The following is a 21823-nucleotide window of genomic DNA, read 5'->3' on the forward strand; positions in this document are numbered from 1 at the left end:
CAGTAATTGCAAACAATTTTTGTAGAAGTAACAGTTACTCAGCAGTGTCCAGCCATGGCTGATACGGTAGTTCTCTATGTGAAAATGTTTTAAACTCTTCATACATTTATCCCTGATTTGCTTTTTTCTGAGCAGTGTATTAATTTCACAGTTCTGTTACATACTTTGGAGAAAAACAAGGCAAGAGACATTTTGATTTCTATTTTCCAGGACGTTTTAATTTCCTTCTTCCTTTCTTTTCTTTTAAATCACAAGTAGGCTGGTGGAATATATATCATATGATACAGAAAATAAAAGCAGCTGTGTATAAAAAGCTCAAATATTTTCCTGAATCATCTATTTTTTCTAAGTTTTTATTTGAATAAGAATGGCTTTCTATGTGCATCACATAATGTGGTTCATGTTTTTTGGATCAAGATTGGTCCTTACTGTCTTGAATACTGATTATGTTAAAACTAGTAAGTGGGACATGTTTTAGTGAAACATGAATACATTTCTTTTGCAGAAACAGATCAGAAAGTGTATGTATGCTAGATGTCTTGCTAAACTCCCTCAGAACATGTTATGCTTATGGGAAATAATCTTTTCCCATTTTTTAAAATGCCTTGTTTTCCTATTTTTAATTATTCTTTAATTGATATCTTTGTAAGACAAAAGCAAATGGAAAATATTTCTTAAAAAAAAAAAATTAAAAAAAAAAGAAGAAACTATGTTGGCAGGAAGGCACCTTGCTATTTGGGGAATCAAATCTGGCTTTTATCCCAGTCCAGCAGAGGCAGCGTGCTCAGCCCCAGGGAGTGGGAGGGACTGTCTCACTGCAATGGAAGCTCCTTTCCCCAGTAGTGTAGAAGGAGCAATGACCAAGCCTTAGGGAGAACTGAAGAATTCCTTCAGCAGGTGGGCTGGATCGTCATCGCCAGTGCAGTATGCTTTTTGTCTAAAAGGTAACTTCTCCTCAAGGCCATATCTGAAAGAACACTAAAAGCAGAGGCTGTTCTAGAATTTCTTCTGTATTATTTCATAATCATTTTCTAAAATACCTTCCATTTTCAACTTGCTCTATACCTTTGCATTTCATTTTCTCTGTTCTTTGGATATGTAGTTCACTGTGCTAGTCAGCATCATCTCATTGTTTTCTTGTTCTTCCTGTTTCTCTGTCTTATAAATTTATAGAGAGAATCAGTCTTAATTTAATTTAGTCTTCCAAGCAGAAACCATTTTTGTTTCATGATAATATATTATATAATACTGATATATGACTGCATCTCTTAAACACAAGACTAATACAAATAAGAATTAACAGTAACTTTTTTATTGCTTAAGGTTCATTTTTGAGAAGTTTATCCACCACTTTCCAACAATGCAAAATTCTGGGTCACATTACGTAACACTGTGATAGTTGCTTTGTTACACTTAAACTGTTTTCTTTCTAACTAACGTTCCATCATTTCTGAGTATTTATAAGGATACTACTGCTGTGGTGAATCATCAAGTGAAATGCAGCTTAGTAAAGTATGTACTTCAAATGAGAATTACACTATTTAGCCTATTCCTCTTGACCTAATGTTATCCTTCCTGTGTCAGTGGTGTGTCATTGTGTCTGTGCAAGTGTGTGTGTGTCTGTGTGCACCAACATATCTTACGCCAAGAGTATAAACCCATAGACTTATTTTTAGTATGTGGAATTAGAAATTCCCTTGATTGCAGTGTATTTTTATCTTATTGGGCCCTGATCTGTCAAAGAACACTTGAATTATATTCCTGGCACTTGTAGAACATTTAATTAACTTCACTGATACTGTTTTAAGAGCATCGTTTTCATATTCGACTTTCTGTATTTTCTTCACTTCTTTTTATGTTGAATATAGTTCAAGTTAGTTGCAATTCATTTTTAACCATAAAGGCTACCTCTCTGGGTGGTGGGTTTTTTTTCATATAAAACTTAAGATTCTCAGATTTATTACTTCTCCAGGAGCTTGGGACTTACTGTGAGAAATTACAAAAATAAAGAAATGCTACAGTGCGTGGGATACACTCCACAAATCTTGAATAACACTTCTGCTTTGTTGATACTGGGAGCTTTCTTCAGAATAATATTTCACACTTAGTTTACATTAAAATAACCAAAGGCAATATACTAACTGCCCAGTAAGTCATGCTTCTATCTTTGAAGACAGTCAGGCCTCACTGTCTCCTACTTCAGTGATTCAAGTAGCTGGCTGGTACATGTTGAACTATTATTTGTACTAATGAGCTCATTGCAGTACATTTTTATTCTCAGTATATCATTACATTGCAAGATATGCTCAATAACACAAAGCAGGTGAGAAGCTGTGTTCATTGCCAACCCTCTGTAATCATTGTGGATTTTTATAGTTTTATATGGATTCTATAGCCCGCTGGAATGAGGTTCATGGTCATTAGCATCTTTTCTTCAAGATGGAGATCTAACTCTGAAGAATTAATTCAACTGACAGAATTGGGAATGATGCCTGTTTAGGCTTCACCTGAGACTATAGTTTGTGGTATAGGTCATTAGTCCATATTGGAAGGGGGGCACAAGACAGAAGCAAATATTATTCTGTGGGGTGTATCAAGGTGTTGTCCATGTAACATTACCCATTTTGTAGCCCTGTGTTGAGGGATTAGTTTTCCCTGGTTCTTATAGAATTATAGGATGATTTAGGTTGGAAAAGACCTTTAAGATCAAGTCCAACCATTAACCTAACATTGCCAAGTCCACCACTAAACCATGTCCCTAAGCACCACATCTACAAGTCTTTAAATACCTCCAGGGATGGTGAATCAACCATGTCTCTGGGCAGCTTCTTCCAATGCTTGACAGCCCTTTCAGTGAAGAAATTTTTCCCAGTATCCAATCATAACCTCCCCTGGCACAACTTGAGGCTGTTTCCTCCTGTTGTATCACTTGTTACTTGGGAGAGAAGACCAACACCCACCTGTCTACAGCCTCTTTTCAGGACTACCTGTAGCGAGTGAGAAGGTCTCCCCTGAGCTTCTTTTTCTCCAGGCTAAACAACCCCAGTTCCCTTAGCTGGTCCTCATAAGGCTTGTTCTCTAGACCCTTCACCAGCTTCATCACCCTTCCCTGGACTCACTTCAGCACCTCCATGTCTTTTATGTTTCCTTTTTTCTGATTAGCTGCGTGGTGTCATCTTAAAAGGTGGTTTGCCTTGTTTTTATTAAGATCGGTTTCAATTAGATATCTGATGCAGAAAAAAAAGTGACTATATTATTAAATAACGGGATTTTTGTGTCCTTGAAATTACAAATATGTTAAAGTACCTTGTAAAGTAATGATCTGAGCCCATGCCTTTCACAACAGTACTACTGGTACACTCCAGAGTGAGAGTGGGTTTTTTTAGAATTTCATTGTGTTGATTTTCTGACTGATGTGCTAGTTTTCTTGGCACTGCTGTGTGCAAAGCAGTACCTTTATCTCATCCTGATTTTATTTCTTTCATCTTTCCAAAATAAGTTAAAATGTTTGCAATGTGAACAGAAAAAAATCTGGTTTATGATACAAGAATGGAGTTAAGACTCAAAAAAAGTTGGCTGGAGGGACTTGTGGCAGAATTCCTGAAGTAAAAAAGGATTAAATGGCATACTGAAGATGTCTTGTAGTGGAGGACTGAAGGGTACCCTGGATATCTGCAGTCAGCTTATGGCAGCAGCAATTTGAGTGCTCATTTGAGTAGGCAGGAAAACATCTTAGTCAGTCTACTGAAATCTAAATCATTTTTGTTTTGTCACTATGATTTTAAAGTGTAGAATGTGTTTATTTAAAGTTATTCCATCCCACTTTCCAATCTGAGAGAACATGTGTTTGCCTACATGTATCACATATGATCTTGAATTTCCCTTAATTGCAACCTCTTCCTCTTTGGCAGGATACGTACGTGTAACTGTCTGGTGTATCTTAACATCAGCTAGCACTTGTTGAGAAGTGCAGCTTCTACAGTCAAGAAAATTTATGAGGAGTATTAATGTGAGTTTTTTTCAAAATATGAGACAAATTACTAGGTTGGAGTCCTAATTTATGGTGAAATGTAATGCTGTCAGATACTGGAGTCTGGATTCATTATACATGAACGAGGCATTTAGGGGCACATGAAGTTAAATAGAAAAAAATAATGTCTTGTGTGATTTTGAGGAGTAGCATACCTGTTCATTATCGGTACTTCTGTGACACAATTAAAAACTTATTGGTAAATATGAAGCAAATCAAGGGGCACAATTTAAATGAATGGTTGGGGGGAAGAACGCACACGCTGCAGTTTATTTTGTAAGAATACAGTGCTTTCCTTAGCTCTTTCACCTCTGGAGTGTGAAGGCTTTGAATTTAGATTAAGTGCATAGCACATGGTAATTTCTACTAAAAAGGAATACATTCTACAATACAGCTAAAATTTGTTCAAAGCTCATGTATGCTGAAAGTAAAAACAAATAGAACATACAAGTCAGATATTACTGAACAGCTTGGCATTTGACCATGTGGTCTGAACCAGTATAAGCATAAGCATGTCTTTGAATCTGCTTTTAACTGTAGCAGTTTAAAAAATAAAATTAGATCAAAGGTTGATTTAGAACTGTGAAAATATTTGATGTTCTATGAAGACTGTAAAAAGCAATATGCTGTGTAATACACGTAAGTAGAAATATTTCTTTTATCATTTTAAATGCTAAAATTGCTGCCTGTCCAATCTAGCAGTGTAAGAACTGCAATTAAAAAATTATTACACCCACATGCATAAGCACAGTGTATGGATCTGCACAGATCTGTATAGTCTTAGTTTCAGATTTGCACTTTGTGTAACCTCCCCACAGTTCATAGCTGCCTGTAGTTTCACTACAGGATTGTAACCTATGTAGAGAATCTAAGCTTGGATACATTTTCACTTTTAGAAATTTTGATCAAAAAATAGATACAACAGATATCCCAACACTTAGCTACATAACAGAATGGAAAAGCTTTTCAGTGCTCGATACCTTAACCTTCAAGTTCCCCTGGCATTGCCAAGCATACAAAATATGTCAATGCAAGATTTAGATGATAAAGTATTGAGCGGTAATGTATGTAATGCCACTTGGCATCTTTGCCTATGGCCAACACTGGTAAAAGGCTGTACGTGTTCCTTCCAACTGCCATGTAACCAAATTGCTACCAATAGACAGACGCTGTGAAGGCGGCGAGGATGCCTTTTTCTTTCTGGATGCCTGTTGGATTACTATGAAGGCAGTAGTGGCTGTGCATTTCTTAAGGGTTGGGGGGATGTATTTTCCATCTGAAAGGAAGCCTATGGTCATTTCAGGGTTCCACCTTAGTAAAACAGATACCATTATCTGTCACCTTCTCTCCTGTAATTTATATTCATCCTCAGTAGAATTAACCTTCATCATTTGTGCTTTACTAAGATGCTGTTCTGGCAACTCAGTAGGACCACATCTGACAGGCAGTGTTTGTTGTGTATAACACACTGAAGGGTCAAGGAATTTTATTCTAGCAGTTTTTGAAGTAGATCAGTTAATGTATTTCCTCCTTCTCCAGCAGTAAAGACACTGACCACTAAGAAACACATAGTATCCTCTGCATGCATCAGAAATGTGGTCGTTAATAACCTGTTAACATGTATTAGACATTTTCCATTTGGCATTTAGCTTCATTGGTGCGTCAGTTTTGCATGGTCAGAATTTCAGGTTTTGTGTATGCAATACAATGAAATTTGTCATTCTTACTCTCTAGAAGACAACTGTTTGCTAATCAAGTGCATTGGAAATTGAACTAATGCACAGAGAAGAACGTTTTGCCCAGTTTGGTTAGGTGTCCTCTCCTCTCTTCTTCCCTCAGAAAGTTAAGTTCTTGATTTAAAATAAAACAAGTGAAGAAACCCAAATGTAGAATGGTCCCAGAAAAAGGAAGCAGCTTGGAGTACAATTTTAAATTCCATAGGGTTGATTGAGTTTACCTGACATTTTGTCTTACCTGTTGTTGTAGGTAAAGGTGTAAGAAAATCTGTGTTTATGTTCATTTCTGACACAGACAGCAGTAAGTGTAACTCAGTTCTGCAAGTAGCTCATTATGAGTGTGTAAAAATACAGATGACTTAAAACCAAGTTGCAGTTGGCCTATGTTTTGCAAATAAAAGTTCCTCTAAAAATTAAAAGAAGAATATGTGTATTTCAGTTCTATCACATAAATAATCAAAATTAAAGTGAAATTCAGGGGTTTTTTTGCTACTTTACGGATTTTTTTACATAAAAGATAATTCATGTGTTGCATGAATGTGAATATGTAGAAGGAAATTGAGTATTTCAAATTAGCATAACCTCTGTCAGGTGTACTGAAAGTCTGAGTGCCTGAAGTAACAAGCTGCAGTGATGACTGTTCTGTGGCATGACAGAAACACACACTTGTCTGTTCAAATAGAATTTATGTACTGATTCAGACTGTCTTATTCAGTGGATACTGTGGCACGGAATCTTTGTTTTAGTTGATAAACTACTTCCTGAAACCTTCTTTTGAGGTAGTTTTGTTCACTCTTTAATTGCACAGCATTTCAGTGTGTAAGGAACTTGAATGCAGAGGTTGATCGTACTCCTGTTCTACAATAAGTGTATCACGCAGAACAAAGCTTGAAGCTGTGGAGGGCTGTAATCTGTAATGCTCTAGAAGTCACAAAGTAGTCTCAAGTATGCTTCGGACTTTCATACAGGAGAGGACTGTAACATGCGCTGTAAAATTATGCTGGGAAATTAATTTTAGGTCACTGGTGCTAAAATAGTAAGTGAGCTTCAGGCACAGCCCTTAACAGTGAAAAACAGAAGGTTTAAAAGAACAAACTGTTTTAAAACTAAGATAAAGCCCCTGCTGACTGACCTTGTTATTCAGTGTGTTTTCCAGTAGGAATTGTTACCCTCGGGGGTGTGTTTCCTTGAGGGCGTAGAATCCCAAGGAAAGAGGCACCCATGGAAAGGCTGTAACATTTTGCATAGAAAAGGAGATGTGAAGCAGAACTGGCAGAAGAAAGAATTAATTGGTCTATCAATTATCTAATTGGCTCTTTCATTTTAAAGCTTCTTTGATATTACTGCTTGTGAATATTTCATTCAGTAGGTCATGGATTTCCCTCAGACCTGCAGCACATGAAACCTCTGGGGTAAATGGAGTACCACGGCAGGGAGCTGGGAAAGGTAACAGAGCCACAAGCCTATTTGTTACTAACTGTTGCTGTGCAAGGGGCAGCACCTCCACCCGAGACTTTTTACATGGTACAAAAACCTAAAAAGCAATGAAAAACAGTCCTCTAATATCACTGTGTCGCATGTGGTTGTATTGTTATCCTGCTTTCAGCTGGGATAGAGTTAATTTTCTTCCTTAGTTGCCAGCTGGAGTTAAACCATGACAGTCCTTCAGAAAGCAAAAGTCAAATATAGAAGGACATGTTTCATTGATTATTTTTAGATGTTTCAATTCAGGGATTTAATATTTGAGGCTGGAAACCCAGTATCTGCCTTCCCAAATAGTAACTGAATCCTCACAAAACGTGTATTTGTGTTGAAAGATCATGGGGGTTTGTGCTCTAGCAGGTCAGTAGCTCTTGTTTTAACAAAAGTTTCTCATTTGCATCACAGAAACTTCCAGAGTTTGGGTAGATAAAATAACTTACTGATTACATTGTGTGACTTAATTTTGATTACATTCAAGGTTAGTTAGAGAGTGAGGCTAAATGTCTGCCGGTCGGGGATGTATCTAAACTTTTAAGTGTTGACGTTGAATGGGGGATGTGTTTGGACAGTATTCTGACTCCTCTTACAGGAAATGGTTAAAAAGGAATTTCTGCGCATCTGAAAAACTAGTCAGAAGAGAAGAGTTTGTTGTTTTGTCTGCCTGCCTGATTGTGGATTAGGCTTTGGGCTGTCTGCTTTAAATATCAGAAGAAAGGAGTTCCCTTTGTACAGGCAGAAGACAAAAAGTCTTGACTCCTAGGAAAGCTTGTGGACTGATACTGCTACTTGACTTGTGGGTATTCTTTTCATAGTACTTATGTTCTAGCATGCAAAATTTAAAGCAAAACTCGTCTTTTCAAGAAGCAGTACTATTCTGTTAATTAGCTATAATGTCAATTTATGTTTGCTATATCAAGTTTGGTTAATATATCAATTATGATTGCTAAGTTTTTCTGAAGAAAGCTCTTAATTTTGGTCTTCTGTGCAGCAAATGTAGAAGAACTGGTACTGAGGAGTGAGACTGAGATGCAAAGTATTCCAAAGTCTGAAAATTCCAAAGGTTACAATTGCTGTGGCATTTTACAACATTTTTTTTAATTATTAGAAAATTTTAATTATGTTTGTGCTTATTGCTGAGTTAAATTGTTGGAGGTTGGGCTACTGGAGTGAGGGCACAGTTATTTGCTGGAAAATAGAGCATCCCAGCAAAAAGAAACCCCATCATTAGGGCACATACAGATTTTGCCCTGCTGAAAGTCTGTTGGCATTACATACAAAAGTATTCTGTTGAGGACAGTGAAGAATGAACCAGTTCATTCTGTTCCAGAAGAAACCACCGTTGGTATGGTCCCTGAAGGAGGTAGAGTTGCAAGGCTGCCTAAAGACAACAGCACTGTAAACAGGCTGGTGTGCTGTGATTAAAAATGTGTAGCTAACTGCACATAGTAATGTGTTCTGTACTGCAGGAGTACATAAAGCCTGGCTGTAATTGTCATTAATGTTTACTTTAATCTATGATGTGTGCAAGCATGTTTTATTCAGAATTTTCGTAAACATTTTGTAAAAATTTTCATGTAAATGTGTGTTAGATTCATATGTCCAAGGGAACAAACGTTCTTAGTGTGTCTAAGTGAAACCTCTGAATTCAGATGCTTTCAGAAATGAACTATAGAGCTGTAAATTCCTTCTTCTAAATTGCTTCTGCTATAGCTATTCAAGTGCAAAAGTATTTGAAAAGTATTGCAAAACAGTCTTTTTTCAAAGACAGCAAAGAAGGTAGGACTGCTTCACCAGTTCTGGTACATTAATGCATTGTATAAATTCCTGCTTCTCTTACCAGCTTCTGCTATGTTCTGCTGGAAAGCTTCTAATCATCTTCAGTAAAGACTAATTATTGTTGGAGTTATGTGGGTTTTTTTAAATAGGCTTAATAACATAATGCTAAAAAATTCTGTTCGGACTGAACACACAATTACTAAAATTGGAAATAAGAAATACAAAGTATCTTCTGGATTTGTCCTTGTGTTTATATGAGTGCATACCAAACAAGAGACAGTTTAGAACCAGGCCTTTGTTTTTAATATCCAGAAAAATTCTGTGAAAGCATTATTGAAATGGTATATTGAAGAAATTAAAATATAAAGCAACTACTAAAAGGTACTAATACTTCCTTTGTTTCTGGGTTTACTTTTTATCACTTCATATGTTTTTAAAGGTATGGATCTTGGTTGTATGTTCCTATTTCTGCTTTGACTACATAAACAGTTAATGTAGAAACAGTACTTCTGATACAATCTTGTACATAATATTATTTTAATTTCTCCTAAGGATCCATTAGAAATACATAATGACATGTGAACCTGGGCAAGATAAATGGTTCATGGGGTATTGCTGTACATGTATTTATAGATTTGAAAACAGTTTTGTCATTTTACTGTCTTCAATGTGTAATAATTGCATTTGTCTTGTGTATTGTAATTTGTGCCACTACTCTCCAAAATAATTGAGTATTGTAATGCATTATACCAGAGAGAAATTGCATAGCCTGAACAAAAGGTTATTTCCAGATGAGATATGAAAATAGACACTGAGACAGTTTGGTGACAATACTGATTGTCTCCACTAGGAAATTTCCTGTTGCTAACATCAAATGTCAGTGATAAGTACAGCTGTTCTGTTGTTAAAAAGCAATTTAAAACAGCTTTTAGTCAAGACAGTGTTCACCATCATTTCAGTAACTACAACTAAAACTTAAGAATTTGTGGGCCATCTATGAAAAGACAAAATAACCTTGATGTCATCAAAGCCATGGTCAGCTCCTGTTTTAAAAGTAATTAGGAGCACAGTGATAGTAACAACTACCTGAACATCTACAGTGTGCTTTAAAAAATTGTGCAGGAATTGACAAACTATGGTTTTCTTTATGTCATTTGAATTTTTTCATGTGGAAATCTTCTTTGACCATTAATAACTTCACATACAAAAAATAAACCTTCCACTACTGCTGTTGACTCCCTTTAGGATAATTCATAAAACACCAGTTTTATTGGTATAGATATAATTTTTCAATAAATTACAAAATAAATTATTTACACTGAAATTTTAAAGCTTAATCTATTTCTTAGGGAATAGGTGGCTATGAGAAGCAATTTTAATTATGTAGCCTGGTCCCCTTGTAAGCTAAAAACTCCGTGAACTAATTGAATTAGAGTATGCCATTTCAAAAATGTTTGTTTCTGATATTTTAAAAATTTTCAGGAAAGTATATCCATTACACACTTAATTACCTGGAATATTGACATTTGTGCTTTAATTCTACTCTGAAGTTCTTCTGACTACTTCCTTTTACTTGGATCATGTGATAGTTTTGTCATTTAAACTGACTTCCCTTATTATCAAACCTCTGTCGTCTTTAACCATTTTGTAATATGCTATGGGGAGAGATTTTGGATTTTTTTTGAAAGGTCTTCCTGAGCCTTCTCTGCCTCTTCACATCTTTCCTATATTTTGAATGTGGAACTGAACAGTTATCTATTGTGGGCATGCCACAAACACATGTAACAGTCTTATTTCTTAGCTGATATTCTCGTTACGGTGTGGCATTTGGCTGTAGTCTTCCCTGGGAGAAACTCATACATTGGTAACTTCATGCTTTCTGACTGCCTGAGATTCCTCCTTCCCCCTGCCAAGATAGTACCCCCTCTTCTAAGTATCGTTTGTATTCTTTGTTCTTAAATGTATGGTCTTTTATTCGGGCAGAAAATACGCTTTTCTTTTTCCTTGCATGCAGAGCTTAAAGTACTGGTAACCCAGTTAAACAAATGAGAATATGTATTCCTTTTTTATTTTGATCAGTATACCTCCATGACATGTCCCTGGTTTTAATTTGTAATTTGCCTTTTAAAAATGCTTTTCAAGTTGTAGAGGCTCAAATTTCTTTTCAGATTTATTGTGGGTTACGTTTGCTTCTTGGTTTTTAGAGTTAAGATTGGACAGAACTTTAGAGAAAAGCACAATGTATTCATATATTTCATGGTGAAAATGTAATGCAGAGTAGGCTGTTTGCATAGTGTTTCCATGAGACTCTGGAATGAGTGCCTTCCACTGTAACGAGCTTTGGGTGCAGAGTATCCAGGAAGATTCTCTAGAACAGATCTGCTTGTGCTAGTGAAGCTACCGAAAATATATCCTTTCTCTAGTTGAGACCTTCTTCTACCTCCGGAAACAGTGAATGCATCCCATGCTTGGGTAATACATAGGCTTAAAGCCTTAATGCACATGTGAAGATTCTTTTGTTTAATTACTGTCAGAGCCCCTCCTACTGCTTTGGTGCCTTGGAAGCCAATCTCAGTAAGTAGCAGTCCTGGGAGGTGAAATTTTAAGTGCCATGCCTCAGCATGAAGGCTCTCCAGAAAAATAAATGTGCCCTTGTTTATTCTGAACTTTGCCTTGATTTTTTCTAAACATCCTTAGAGGCACTTTGCTTCCTACTTTCCTTTTTGCCTCCTTGCTAGTCTTGAAAGGTAACTGTCCTGTGACAGTGACAAAAAGTTGTTTCTGTAAGCTGCTGGTTGTTTCGGGTCACAGTAACACAGCAGCTTGAGTGAAGTCAGCAACTTCAGCGATGCAGCTTTTAAACATTTGCTAGAAATACCTCATAAAAATATTTTCATGCTACCTTTTCTGTAATTTCATTAATCTTAAACAGGATGTGTGTGTGACTCTCTTAGAAAAAGATATTCAATAATATTCATGTTGGGTATCATGCATTTTCACCATCTCCTACTGCACCTTCCTCAGTATGCAGTGCTTGATGCAGTTTCTTAACAGGTGAATATATGTGATACTTAATAATGTGGAGTTGCTGGAGTTCACGTAGTTTTGTTTCCTTAAGAAGAAGTAAAAACAAATAATTGTATGTACAACTAAAGTATCTCCTGAACTGCAAGCTAGCAGAAAGCTTTTATTTTAAAAACTTCAACAGTGGTCAAGGCGGCTTAAGCTATTGAGTATAGCAGTGTTTTGGCAGCACAAGGTGAAGTTGTTGGGTGTGGGAGAAACTGATTTAGCTTGACTTTTCTACTTTTTTTTCCCCAAAATAGTGGTATAACTGTCATGCAGGCAGTGACATTGTTTCTTCTTTTTGTATTAATTTGCATATGGACCTGAAACATTCAACATGTGCATTGGATCGCTAAGGAGAACAAGGAAAATAATGATGATATTGGATTGTATTTATTGTGATTTACATCTCTTACAAAACTGAATGGTATTTCATGTGAGAAAGAGAAGAGTGTACTTCTGTAGCTTGACAGGATTTGCTTTTTCAAACACCCGAGGCCATCCTCAGCCACCAGTGGAGCTGTAAGCTGCTCAGAGGAAGCACCTGAGAACTCCTTGCTGAGCAGCTGAAATGGGGGGTTCTTACCAACTCATCTTTTACAGCATCAGGATTTGCTGGAGGTGTTAAGAATCCCTTGTGTATTTTGAATGTTTGTTACATATGCTATTTTGAATTTCCGTTTAATTTTGAGTATTTCCAAAGTTGAGAGAGTCCACAACTACTCTGGGCAGCTTGTTTCACCACCCTCACTGTGACAAAAACCTCTCTAATGTCCTAAACGTAGTTATTTGTATCTCTTTTCTGCCTTGTATTTCAAAGTAGTAGTATAACATAAATAAGGAATAGTTATGGGCGTGACCATCTTTATGTTGTTTGAAATGTAAGCCTAAAGTCTGTAATTTGAAAATAGTACTTACTGCAGTGCCTGTTTATTCTTAAGTATACATTTACTCCTTTTAATACAAGTACAATCTATTAATTGATACAAGAGTCTGTAATACCTATCTCTAATGTGATAGGTATTAGACAATCTCCTATTGTGTTTTGCATAGTTGAAAGGGTTTAAAATATTCTGAAAAAAAAAAATAACGTGAAAGGTTTACCATTTCCTATTTAGACACACTGGCATTCTGTTCAACAGAAAATCCTAGTAAAATAAGGTTACTGTCTTCTGTGAGCACTCTTTGTTGGCAAGGTTTGTTTTTCTTTTCTCCAAAGATTTTGGCTTTTGTAGCGCTCTGTCTTCAAGTGCACTTTCCCATATTCTGAGGTTTATTTAAATTACTGTTTAAAATGTTTGATGATTTGATTTATTGAGAAAAGTGGGATATGCAGGTAAATTTGATTTTATAGCGTAATGTATTTTTTACTGCTTTTATTCAAGATTCATCGAATCCCTTCTAGCAGAAGAATATAGTTTCTGTAAATCTGTGGAAAAAGCATGGGAGGTTTGCAGAATCCCTTAACCTCTTGAACTTTCCCATGTCATCCTGTGAACTCTGAATCTATGGCACTCTTCAAATCAGGAAATGTTTAAATATGAAAAGCCAAAACGCTAAGCTGCTAGATTTTGTATACAAAACATCTGTGGGTCTTGCAATTTAACAGTCATCTTAATCGTGGTAACATAAGCAGACTATTGTTAGTCCTCGTCATTACTTTATATAAAGTAGAATATGATTTCAGTAGTTTGTTCTCTTGTTATTTCAGCTTTATGACAAAATAAACACAAAATCTTCACCACAAATCAGGAATCCTCCAAGTGATGCTGTACAGAGAGCCAAAGAGGTAATGGCTTTAAATTTTTTTTATTTTTTTTTTACTTTGAAACGGATTGTATTTGAAGTGCAACAATTTTTTTCTTCATAAAGTGCTGATATGTATTCTGGTTCATAATCTGATTTTTTCTGGAATTCTACCATTGCTTACTTAACTTACATAACAAGTTGCATAAACTTGCAGAATTCTATTATGTCTGTAAGGATTATATATATTACTCAGTTGCATCATTTAACCTTTGCTGCAACAATAGCAGTATTAAAAGGAATACTGATGTTGGGTAAATGCAGTATCTTTCAAGTTCATTTTATTTATGTGCAGCAGAAGTTTGATGTTTATATGACTTAGTCACAAAAAAGGATTTATTTCTAGGTATCAGCTTTTTAAATAGAAAAACCAAGTTTATCATAGATAGTTCTAAGAGGAACAGACCTAGAAGTGCAATGAAGGTGGCCTGTAAAGACCAAAGATAAATAGAGCGATGTTCTTAATTCTTATACATGACAAATACTATTTTATTTGCTTATTTTTTGCAAGTGGTAAAAAAAAATAAAGAGTTCTATCACATATTATCAGTAAAAATAAGTACAGTTGTTGGGAGTAATGTCATAGGAAAACACTTTTTATCATGCCATTAAAACAGAATTAAAAGGAAGACTTTAAAACACTGTAATAACTGAAGTGACCCTGATAGACCCCCTGAAGTCTTATTCTGCAGAATTTTCTGGTAGTTAATCCTGGGAGGTGCTTCCACAAGCAAAATACTCTGCTTTCATTGTCCAAGTAGTTGCATGTGAAAATAAACATGTGTCAGGCTGCAAGCAAATGAATTAAAGCCAATTTACTCCTTCCCCCAACAATAAGCTGAACTATGGCTCAGATTTTATAAAATCTGGAGCTTGGAGGTGCGGTAGCAGATGGACCACCTACACTTGATGTCAGTTTAATTTGTGGAGAGAAGATTTTATGAGTATTTTTAATACTGTTTTCAAAGTGATTGTTTTAATAAATTGAGACCATGCGTGAATGTAGCAATTGGTGGTGGTGATGAGTGTCACCTATTAGCACTTAATTTCTGTCACCATATATTTAGCTGTTGGAGGAATACTGTCAACTGAAAAAAGAGCAACTCTTTCCTTCAAATTTCTGCTTTAATCTCTCTCAGTCTCAAAGAAAATTGAAATTAGATATTCGGGGGGGGGGACGGACACATTCTCCTAAGTCCTTTACTGTCAAGAATATTCTTTTGTGTAGTCATTAGGAGATATTCTGACTGACCAGTGAGTGTTTTCATTTGTTTGATTAATAGCTTTATGTAAAAGAAAGTTACTATGGATATTTCTCCTATTTGTTTTGCAGGTATTGGAAGAAATTTCATGTTACCCAGAGAACAATGATGCAAAGGAGCTAAAGCGTATTTTAACACAACCTCATTTCATGGTAAGCAAATGGTACTTTTGAGTTTTGGGGTTGTTTTAATATTCTTTGTATTAGAAAACTTAATTTCAGGAAGTTCTCCCTAAAATCTGCAAGGGATAAAAGTGTATGCAATACAATATACCTATTAATAAATATTTCTAATCAGCTGGTCTGACAAAATAGGTACGATAACTACTACTGTTGGTCCCCATTACTGTCATGAAAACTGTCAGTAGTTTGGCGCAATCTAATTATGGAGCAGTTTCACTATCTTTTTGGGGAGCTGTGTTGCACATAGAAAGAAGAATGGATCCTTTTAAATCTCCATTGGTGGAGCTAGGATCCTCCTTTTTCTTTTTCCCAAGGATATCTTGTTAGGATAAGGTGTGTGAATTTATTGCAAAATAAGTGTTTATTTAACATTAATTTACAATAAATCAATAGCTTGTTGTCGTGGTTTAACCCTGGCCAGCAGCCAAGCCCCACGTAGCCACTCACTCACCCCGCCTCACCCAGAGGGATGGGGAGGAGAATTGGAAAGGAATGTAAAACTCAAGGGTTGAGATAAGAACAGTTTAGTAGGTAAAGAAAAAGCCACACATGCTAGCAAAGCAAAGGAAAGAATCCATTCACCACTGCCCATGGGCAGGCAGGTGTTCAGCCATGCCCAGGGAAGCCGGGCTCCATCATGTGTAACAGTTACTTGGGAAGACAAATGCAGTAAAGCCAGCTGTCCCTCCCTTCCTTCTTCTTCCCCCAGTTTATATACTCAGCATGATGTCCCATGGTATGGAACATGCCTTTGGCTAGTTTGGGTCACCTGTCCTGGCTGTGTCCCCTCCCGGTTCCCTGCGCCTCTCCAGCCCTCTGGCTGGCAGGGCCCAAGAAACCGAAAAGTCCTTGATTTAGTATAAAACATCACCCAGCAACAACTAAAAACATCCCTGTGCTATCAACATTGTTCTCATGCCAAATCCAAAACAGCACCACACCAGCCACTAAGAAGAAAATTAACCCTGTCCCAGCTGAAACCAGGACACTTGTACAGTCTAGTGAGCTTGTGTTACACATCCTACTGTGTCTGTTTCACAAACTTGATTTGGGGGCAGTAATTGTCCTAAGTTCAGGGCTGGGAACGTGTAACAACTTGGTTCAAGTTACTGAAGTCCAGTCCTTTGAAACTACTTAAAGGATTTCTATTGTTTATGCCGTGGATGAAGTTCGTAAGTTCAGAAATAAAAATGTTTGCCTAAATCGGCTATACACTATTGTCAGTTTAAAATCATGAATTTGAATTTCCCTGACACAAGGATTATATGCAGGGGGCTTTGTGGAAGTTGCTCACCTGAAAGCTGAATTCCTTTAAACCTGATTTCCAGGAAAGCATGAGCTGAAACCAGCCTCATATTCAGGTGTAAGATGAAATCTGGATAGCTGCATGTCTCAGTGTGTTCTTTTGATGGCCACTGTAGCTTTGGGTGCATTTATTTTAGTACTTTTAAATCAGATCAGGAGTATGTTTGAAGTGAATCTCTTGATTGTCCCCTTACAATGCTTTTGCTTGTATCATGTAAGGGTCGCAGAGCATGCAAACTAGACTCCTTTTAGATAAAATTAAACTTGAAAATGCACACCACAAGCCAGTGTGTAATCCAGCAGCTGATGGGCATTCGGTCCACATGGCAAGGTGGGAAGCTGGTCAGAAGTAAAAACTCCAATAATGCATTCAGCATGTACATCAGGTCCTCACTAATCCAATTGGTTTCCATGTTGATTCATTCCCATTTCACTGCACAAATGCTAATGCAGACATTGGCTTTTGACATTGTACTCAGCAACACGCTGGTATGTCACCGCCTGGAGATGACACCTATCTTGAAGTCTGTAACAAATCTGATTCAATGTTTAACAGGAATACTTGCTTAAAATAGAACAAAAAATAAGGTGAAATGGCACTCAGCCAAACTGTAAGAAAGACTGGGGGGAGGGGGGAGGAACAAACAAAAAATACTTTCTGAGATTGAACTTTTTTTGGAATCTGACAGGTTCATTTGGTTTACCTTTTTTTGCGTAATTACTACACAATATTGCAAAAAAATTAGGCACTGTGGAGAAAGAGCTTTTTTTAAGTATAAATTCCTTTCAGAGTAGGCATCAATAAAAATGGTTGTGGCATACAAAAATTTCATGTATCCAATCAAGCGACAGGAAAGGTTGAGTTGGAAATCTTTTATAGGTACCTTTATTTCCACCTGATATCCTCATAAATTTAAAGCCATCTGTGAGAATTATTTTGCTGCAATTCTATAAAAAGTATTTTTTAATAAGGAATAATCTGCAATTCCATAACAATGATGAGGAGTGATTTCAGTAAGTCACTCTATGGCATCCAGAGCTAAATTGCTAGTTGATGGAGTCCAATCCTTTCTACCCAAGTTTCATCCTCTCCCTTGCAGTTGTTCTGCCATTCACTTGACACTGCATTTTGGTATTCCACTGTGCTGAAGTAGTAGAAAACTGCTCCAACAAAACAGTGATTCATTTAGCAAAAAGAATTGGGAACAACTGGAATATTACTAGCACCAGAATGAGCAAGAAGACAGAAACACACAGTCTGGGTTAGGGAGGAATAGCACAAACATGTGAAGTACCACTTAAATCAACATACATTGCTGTGGAACCATACCTTTAGGGTGCAGGTACCAAAGAGTCTCCAGATGTCAAAGAAGCAACTCCATCTTCTCCCATTACTCCCACTCCTGCTCCCAGATTGCAGACCTTACAAAATTATTCTAATATTTGTGGCATTCTGCCAAAATTCCCTTCAGAGCCAAAACCTTTAAAATAGATACTATTAGGAAAGGAAATAATTGTATAAAATAATATTGTCAGCCTATGCTCAATGTGTTTACCCAGCACTGTACAGAGCAGTACTCTGGTTAGTAGGTTGCTGAGCTCTGATACACAGAGACTACAGCACTAAGGTGTAATAAGTAGGATCATGTGTGTTAACACCTGTGTGATAATAGAGTATTTTACTATTATTTATATTATCTTCTAATGTATATACTTAATCAGAAGACAATGGAGTATAGTCTGTCTCATTTACTTAGACACAGTGTTAGTGGTTTAGACTATGTATAGGCCTTTACAGAACCAAAGCCAATAAAGTATGTGTTTGTAAGTACTCTTATTGGCACTGAGATCTTAGAGTTCAAAGATTTTTGTTGATTTAGTTTTGTTTTACTCATGTACCTTATGGGTACAGGAATAAATTATGAATTTGGTCTGTACGTGCATAACATTTTAATTTAAAGAAATATATGTGAATTTTACATAAAGGTCTTTCAGCAGATAATTAATTTAAGAATTCTTTAAAAGATTATTAGGTACCTCATCTGTTGTGTACAAATTTCAAGGAGCTTTTACTCCATTATGTAAATTTGAGTTGTTTTTCAAATGTGCCAGTTTTATCTGTAAAAGTTTCCATTGTATATGTTTAGTATATGGCAGCAATTGAAATGTTTGCTGTTCTAGGAAACTAGGAAATTACATACAAAGGTTTTATCCATCATCAAGTGCCTTCCTGCACTGTTCTTTGCAGACAATGATCCTGCAGTATAGTAGAAAGCAGTTGTTCTCACTAAACTTACTTTCAGCAGGATTACCATGGTCTGCAAAGATGAGACAGGAAAAAAAATCTAAATTATCAAAAATGACAGAAATGCATGAAAACAAGTACCTTTAAGTAAAGTCCAGTAGCAGTCTTTATATTAAATGTTTACAATATTTAAATTGAGCTTGCTGTACTTTAATATCTGGTGATTCTGTATTTTTGTTAACACATCCAGACATCATCTCATATAATTGTGAACTTTTGAAATGGTTTAAACAGACCATATTTTATTGCTAAAATACATACATAAAGCAAGGCAAGTACTTGATGTGAAACAAATGTAAGGCCCTGAATTACATGAGAAATGTAGTATTGAAGCGTGGAGAGTTAACAGGTACAGGCAGGTGCATGAAGCTCAGTGAGACCTTTGAGCAGATGGAGCTGAAGGAAGCACAAAGATCATCCTGCTCTTTTATTAAAGAGTGCTTGCATGCAGAGCCAAGACCACACTCACTCCTAGAATAGATGCTTTTTGTAGCAGCCAGAACTAAGGCATGATTGCCCATGGCTGCTCTTGTCTTGGGACAAGTGCAAACAGTTTTCAGATACTAGAACAAGAATTAAGCTAAATGCCTAGACTTATGTAGGAGTATTCATACATAAATTTACACCCAATTAAATAAACCAAAATAAGAATTTATTTAATTAAAGTGGTTTAACTTGCATATGTGGTCCATATCTCTTAATATAAAATGTTGCTTCCATAGTACAGACTAATGCAGAGGAATTGTGGCAAGTTTGAGCTTAGTGGTTGACAAAATAAGATGAAAACCAAAAAATGCAGATATAAGTTAGTATTTAACTAAAAAACATATGTGTAGGTGGACTTGAAACACTGGAAAAACAGGAGGAAATGTGAACAGAGCATTGCTAGTTCAGGAAATTCCATTCTATTGTTACAATGCTGAATTCCCACCTGTAGTTTGAAATTGATTTGAGGAAATGGAACTTAAAGTATTTATGAAATTATCTTTTATAACATGGTATATAACTTTAGAAGTCCTACTTTGGGAACAAAGTTAGGATTTTGTAGAGACCATGAAAATCCCATTTCTGCCTTGGTTTCCACTTGAGAATTACATCTTGTAGGGATGTCTTTTTATAACTTTTTTTCAGTTTAGGTTCTGCTTAAACATTTGATTTGAATACTAAGACATTGCAGAGTTAAATTTCTCTGCCAAAACAAAACCTAGATGGTCAACCTCAAGCCTGGCAAGGCTGATGGGTTTTGCAAGTTAAAAGTTATGAGCATTTAAACAAAAACTAACATGATGTTAACTTTAATAGATTGACCTAGCTGTGGTGGTGGCTGATATCTCTACTATTGTAGAGATATTGTTAAGAACCAGACTTGATTTATCAATCCTTATCTGAGAAACCTAGCCATTTGGATATGGAGACAGGATCTGTCTCTGATCCTTGATGAGTTAGTATACTAGAACTAGCATGTTCACATATAAATAATATTTAGTTTTCGGAAGAAAGCAAGCAAGCTATAATATACTCATTATTAAGAGTTGAATGCAAATGCAAAATGGATATGATATGATGCTTTTAAAGATACCCAGGACAACAGCAGAATTCATACCATTAAAAAGCCCGGTACTATTGAATACTGCTTTGCAAATGTTTACACTTCGTAGACTTTTATCTTGTAATACTATGCTACACTTTTTATGGTTGTACAGGCTTCTTGTCTTTGCCCTAGCTTAGAGTTCTTACACAGTCAGTTGCATGACTTACCACATGGGCCAAGGCCAACTGTACAAGGTTCAACAAGGCTCAGTGCTGGGTCCTGCACTTGGGTCACAACAACCCCACACAGCGCTACGGGCTTGGGGACGAGTGTCTGGAAAGCTGCCTGGTGGGAAAGGACCTGGGAGTGTTGGTCAACAGGTGCCTGTACACGAGCCAGCAGTGTGCCCAGGTGGCCAAGAAAGCCAAGAACATCCTGGCTTGTATCAGAAACAGTGCAGCAGGGCTGGGGAAGGGATTGTCCCCTTGTACTGGGCACTGGTGAGGCCGCACCTCGAACCCTGTGTTCAGTTTGGGCCCCTCACTGCGAGAGGGACACGGAGGTGCTGGAGCGTGTCCAGAGAAGGGCAGCAAAGCTGGTGAAGGGTCTGGAGCACAAGTGTAAAGAGGAGCAGCTGAGGGAACTGGGGTTGTTTGGCCTGGAGACAAGGAGGCTCAGGGAAGACCTTGTCACTCTCTACAACTACCTGTAAGGAGGCTTGAGCAAGGTGTGTGTCAGTCTCTTCTCCAGGTAACAAGCACCGGAGAAGAGGAAATGGCCTCAAGCTAAGCTGCACCAGAGGAGGTTTAGATTGGATATTAGGAAAAGCTTCTTCACTGAAAGGGTTGTCAAGCGCTCAGACAGGCTGCCCAGGGAAGTGGTTGAGTCATCACCCCTGGAGGTATTTAAAAGTCATGTAGATGCGGTGCTTAGGGACATGGTTTAGTGATGGGCTTGGCAGTGTTAGCTTAACGTTGGACTTGATGATCTTAAAGGTCTTTTCCAACCTAAATGATTCTACGATAAAGTTATTTAAATACATTTAATAAATTAGGTGTTGTACCACTCTTTGCATCAAGAAACACAGTAAAACTAATGAAGTAGTATTTAATCAGTTTGTTTGTTTAGATTGTAATTTTCATCAGGCATTTTGAACTCAGTGTTGCTGTGCTGGGTCTGTGCTCTAGGGGGATGGGAGAATATGGAAGTGATTATGCTTGTAAACAACAAAAAGCAAGATTTCATTCTTTTACTCAATACCGATCCACAGTTTGTCTTTATTAGAATAAAATACCATGGGATCTGAATACCTTTCAATTTTACTAGTGTAATTATTTTCAAA

At 36.8% G+C, this 21823-nt stretch overlaps 1 protein-coding gene across 16 annotated transcripts in view; it reads left to right on the top strand.

Moving 5' to 3' along the window:
- The window catches only part of CASK (calcium/calmodulin dependent serine protein kinase), a 226511-nt gene that overhangs the window by 166428 nt on the left and 38260 nt on the right, over window positions 1-21823 (top strand). For all 16 annotated transcript variants that reach the window (XM_056329526.1, XM_056329525.1, XM_056329530.1 and 13 more), the window contains 2 exons: window positions 13802-13879; window positions 15230-15310. In XM_056329526.1, coding sequence (XP_056185501.1) covers window positions 13802-13879; window positions 15230-15310 — 159 coding nt within the window. The remainder of the gene's footprint in view (window positions 1-13801; window positions 13880-15229; window positions 15311-21823) is intronic.

This window comes from Falco biarmicus, chromosome 2 (assembly GCF_023638135.1).
Source record: "Falco biarmicus isolate bFalBia1 chromosome 2, bFalBia1.pri, whole genome shotgun sequence".
NCBI classification, from domain to species: Eukaryota; Metazoa; Chordata; class Aves; order Falconiformes; family Falconidae; genus Falco; species Falco biarmicus.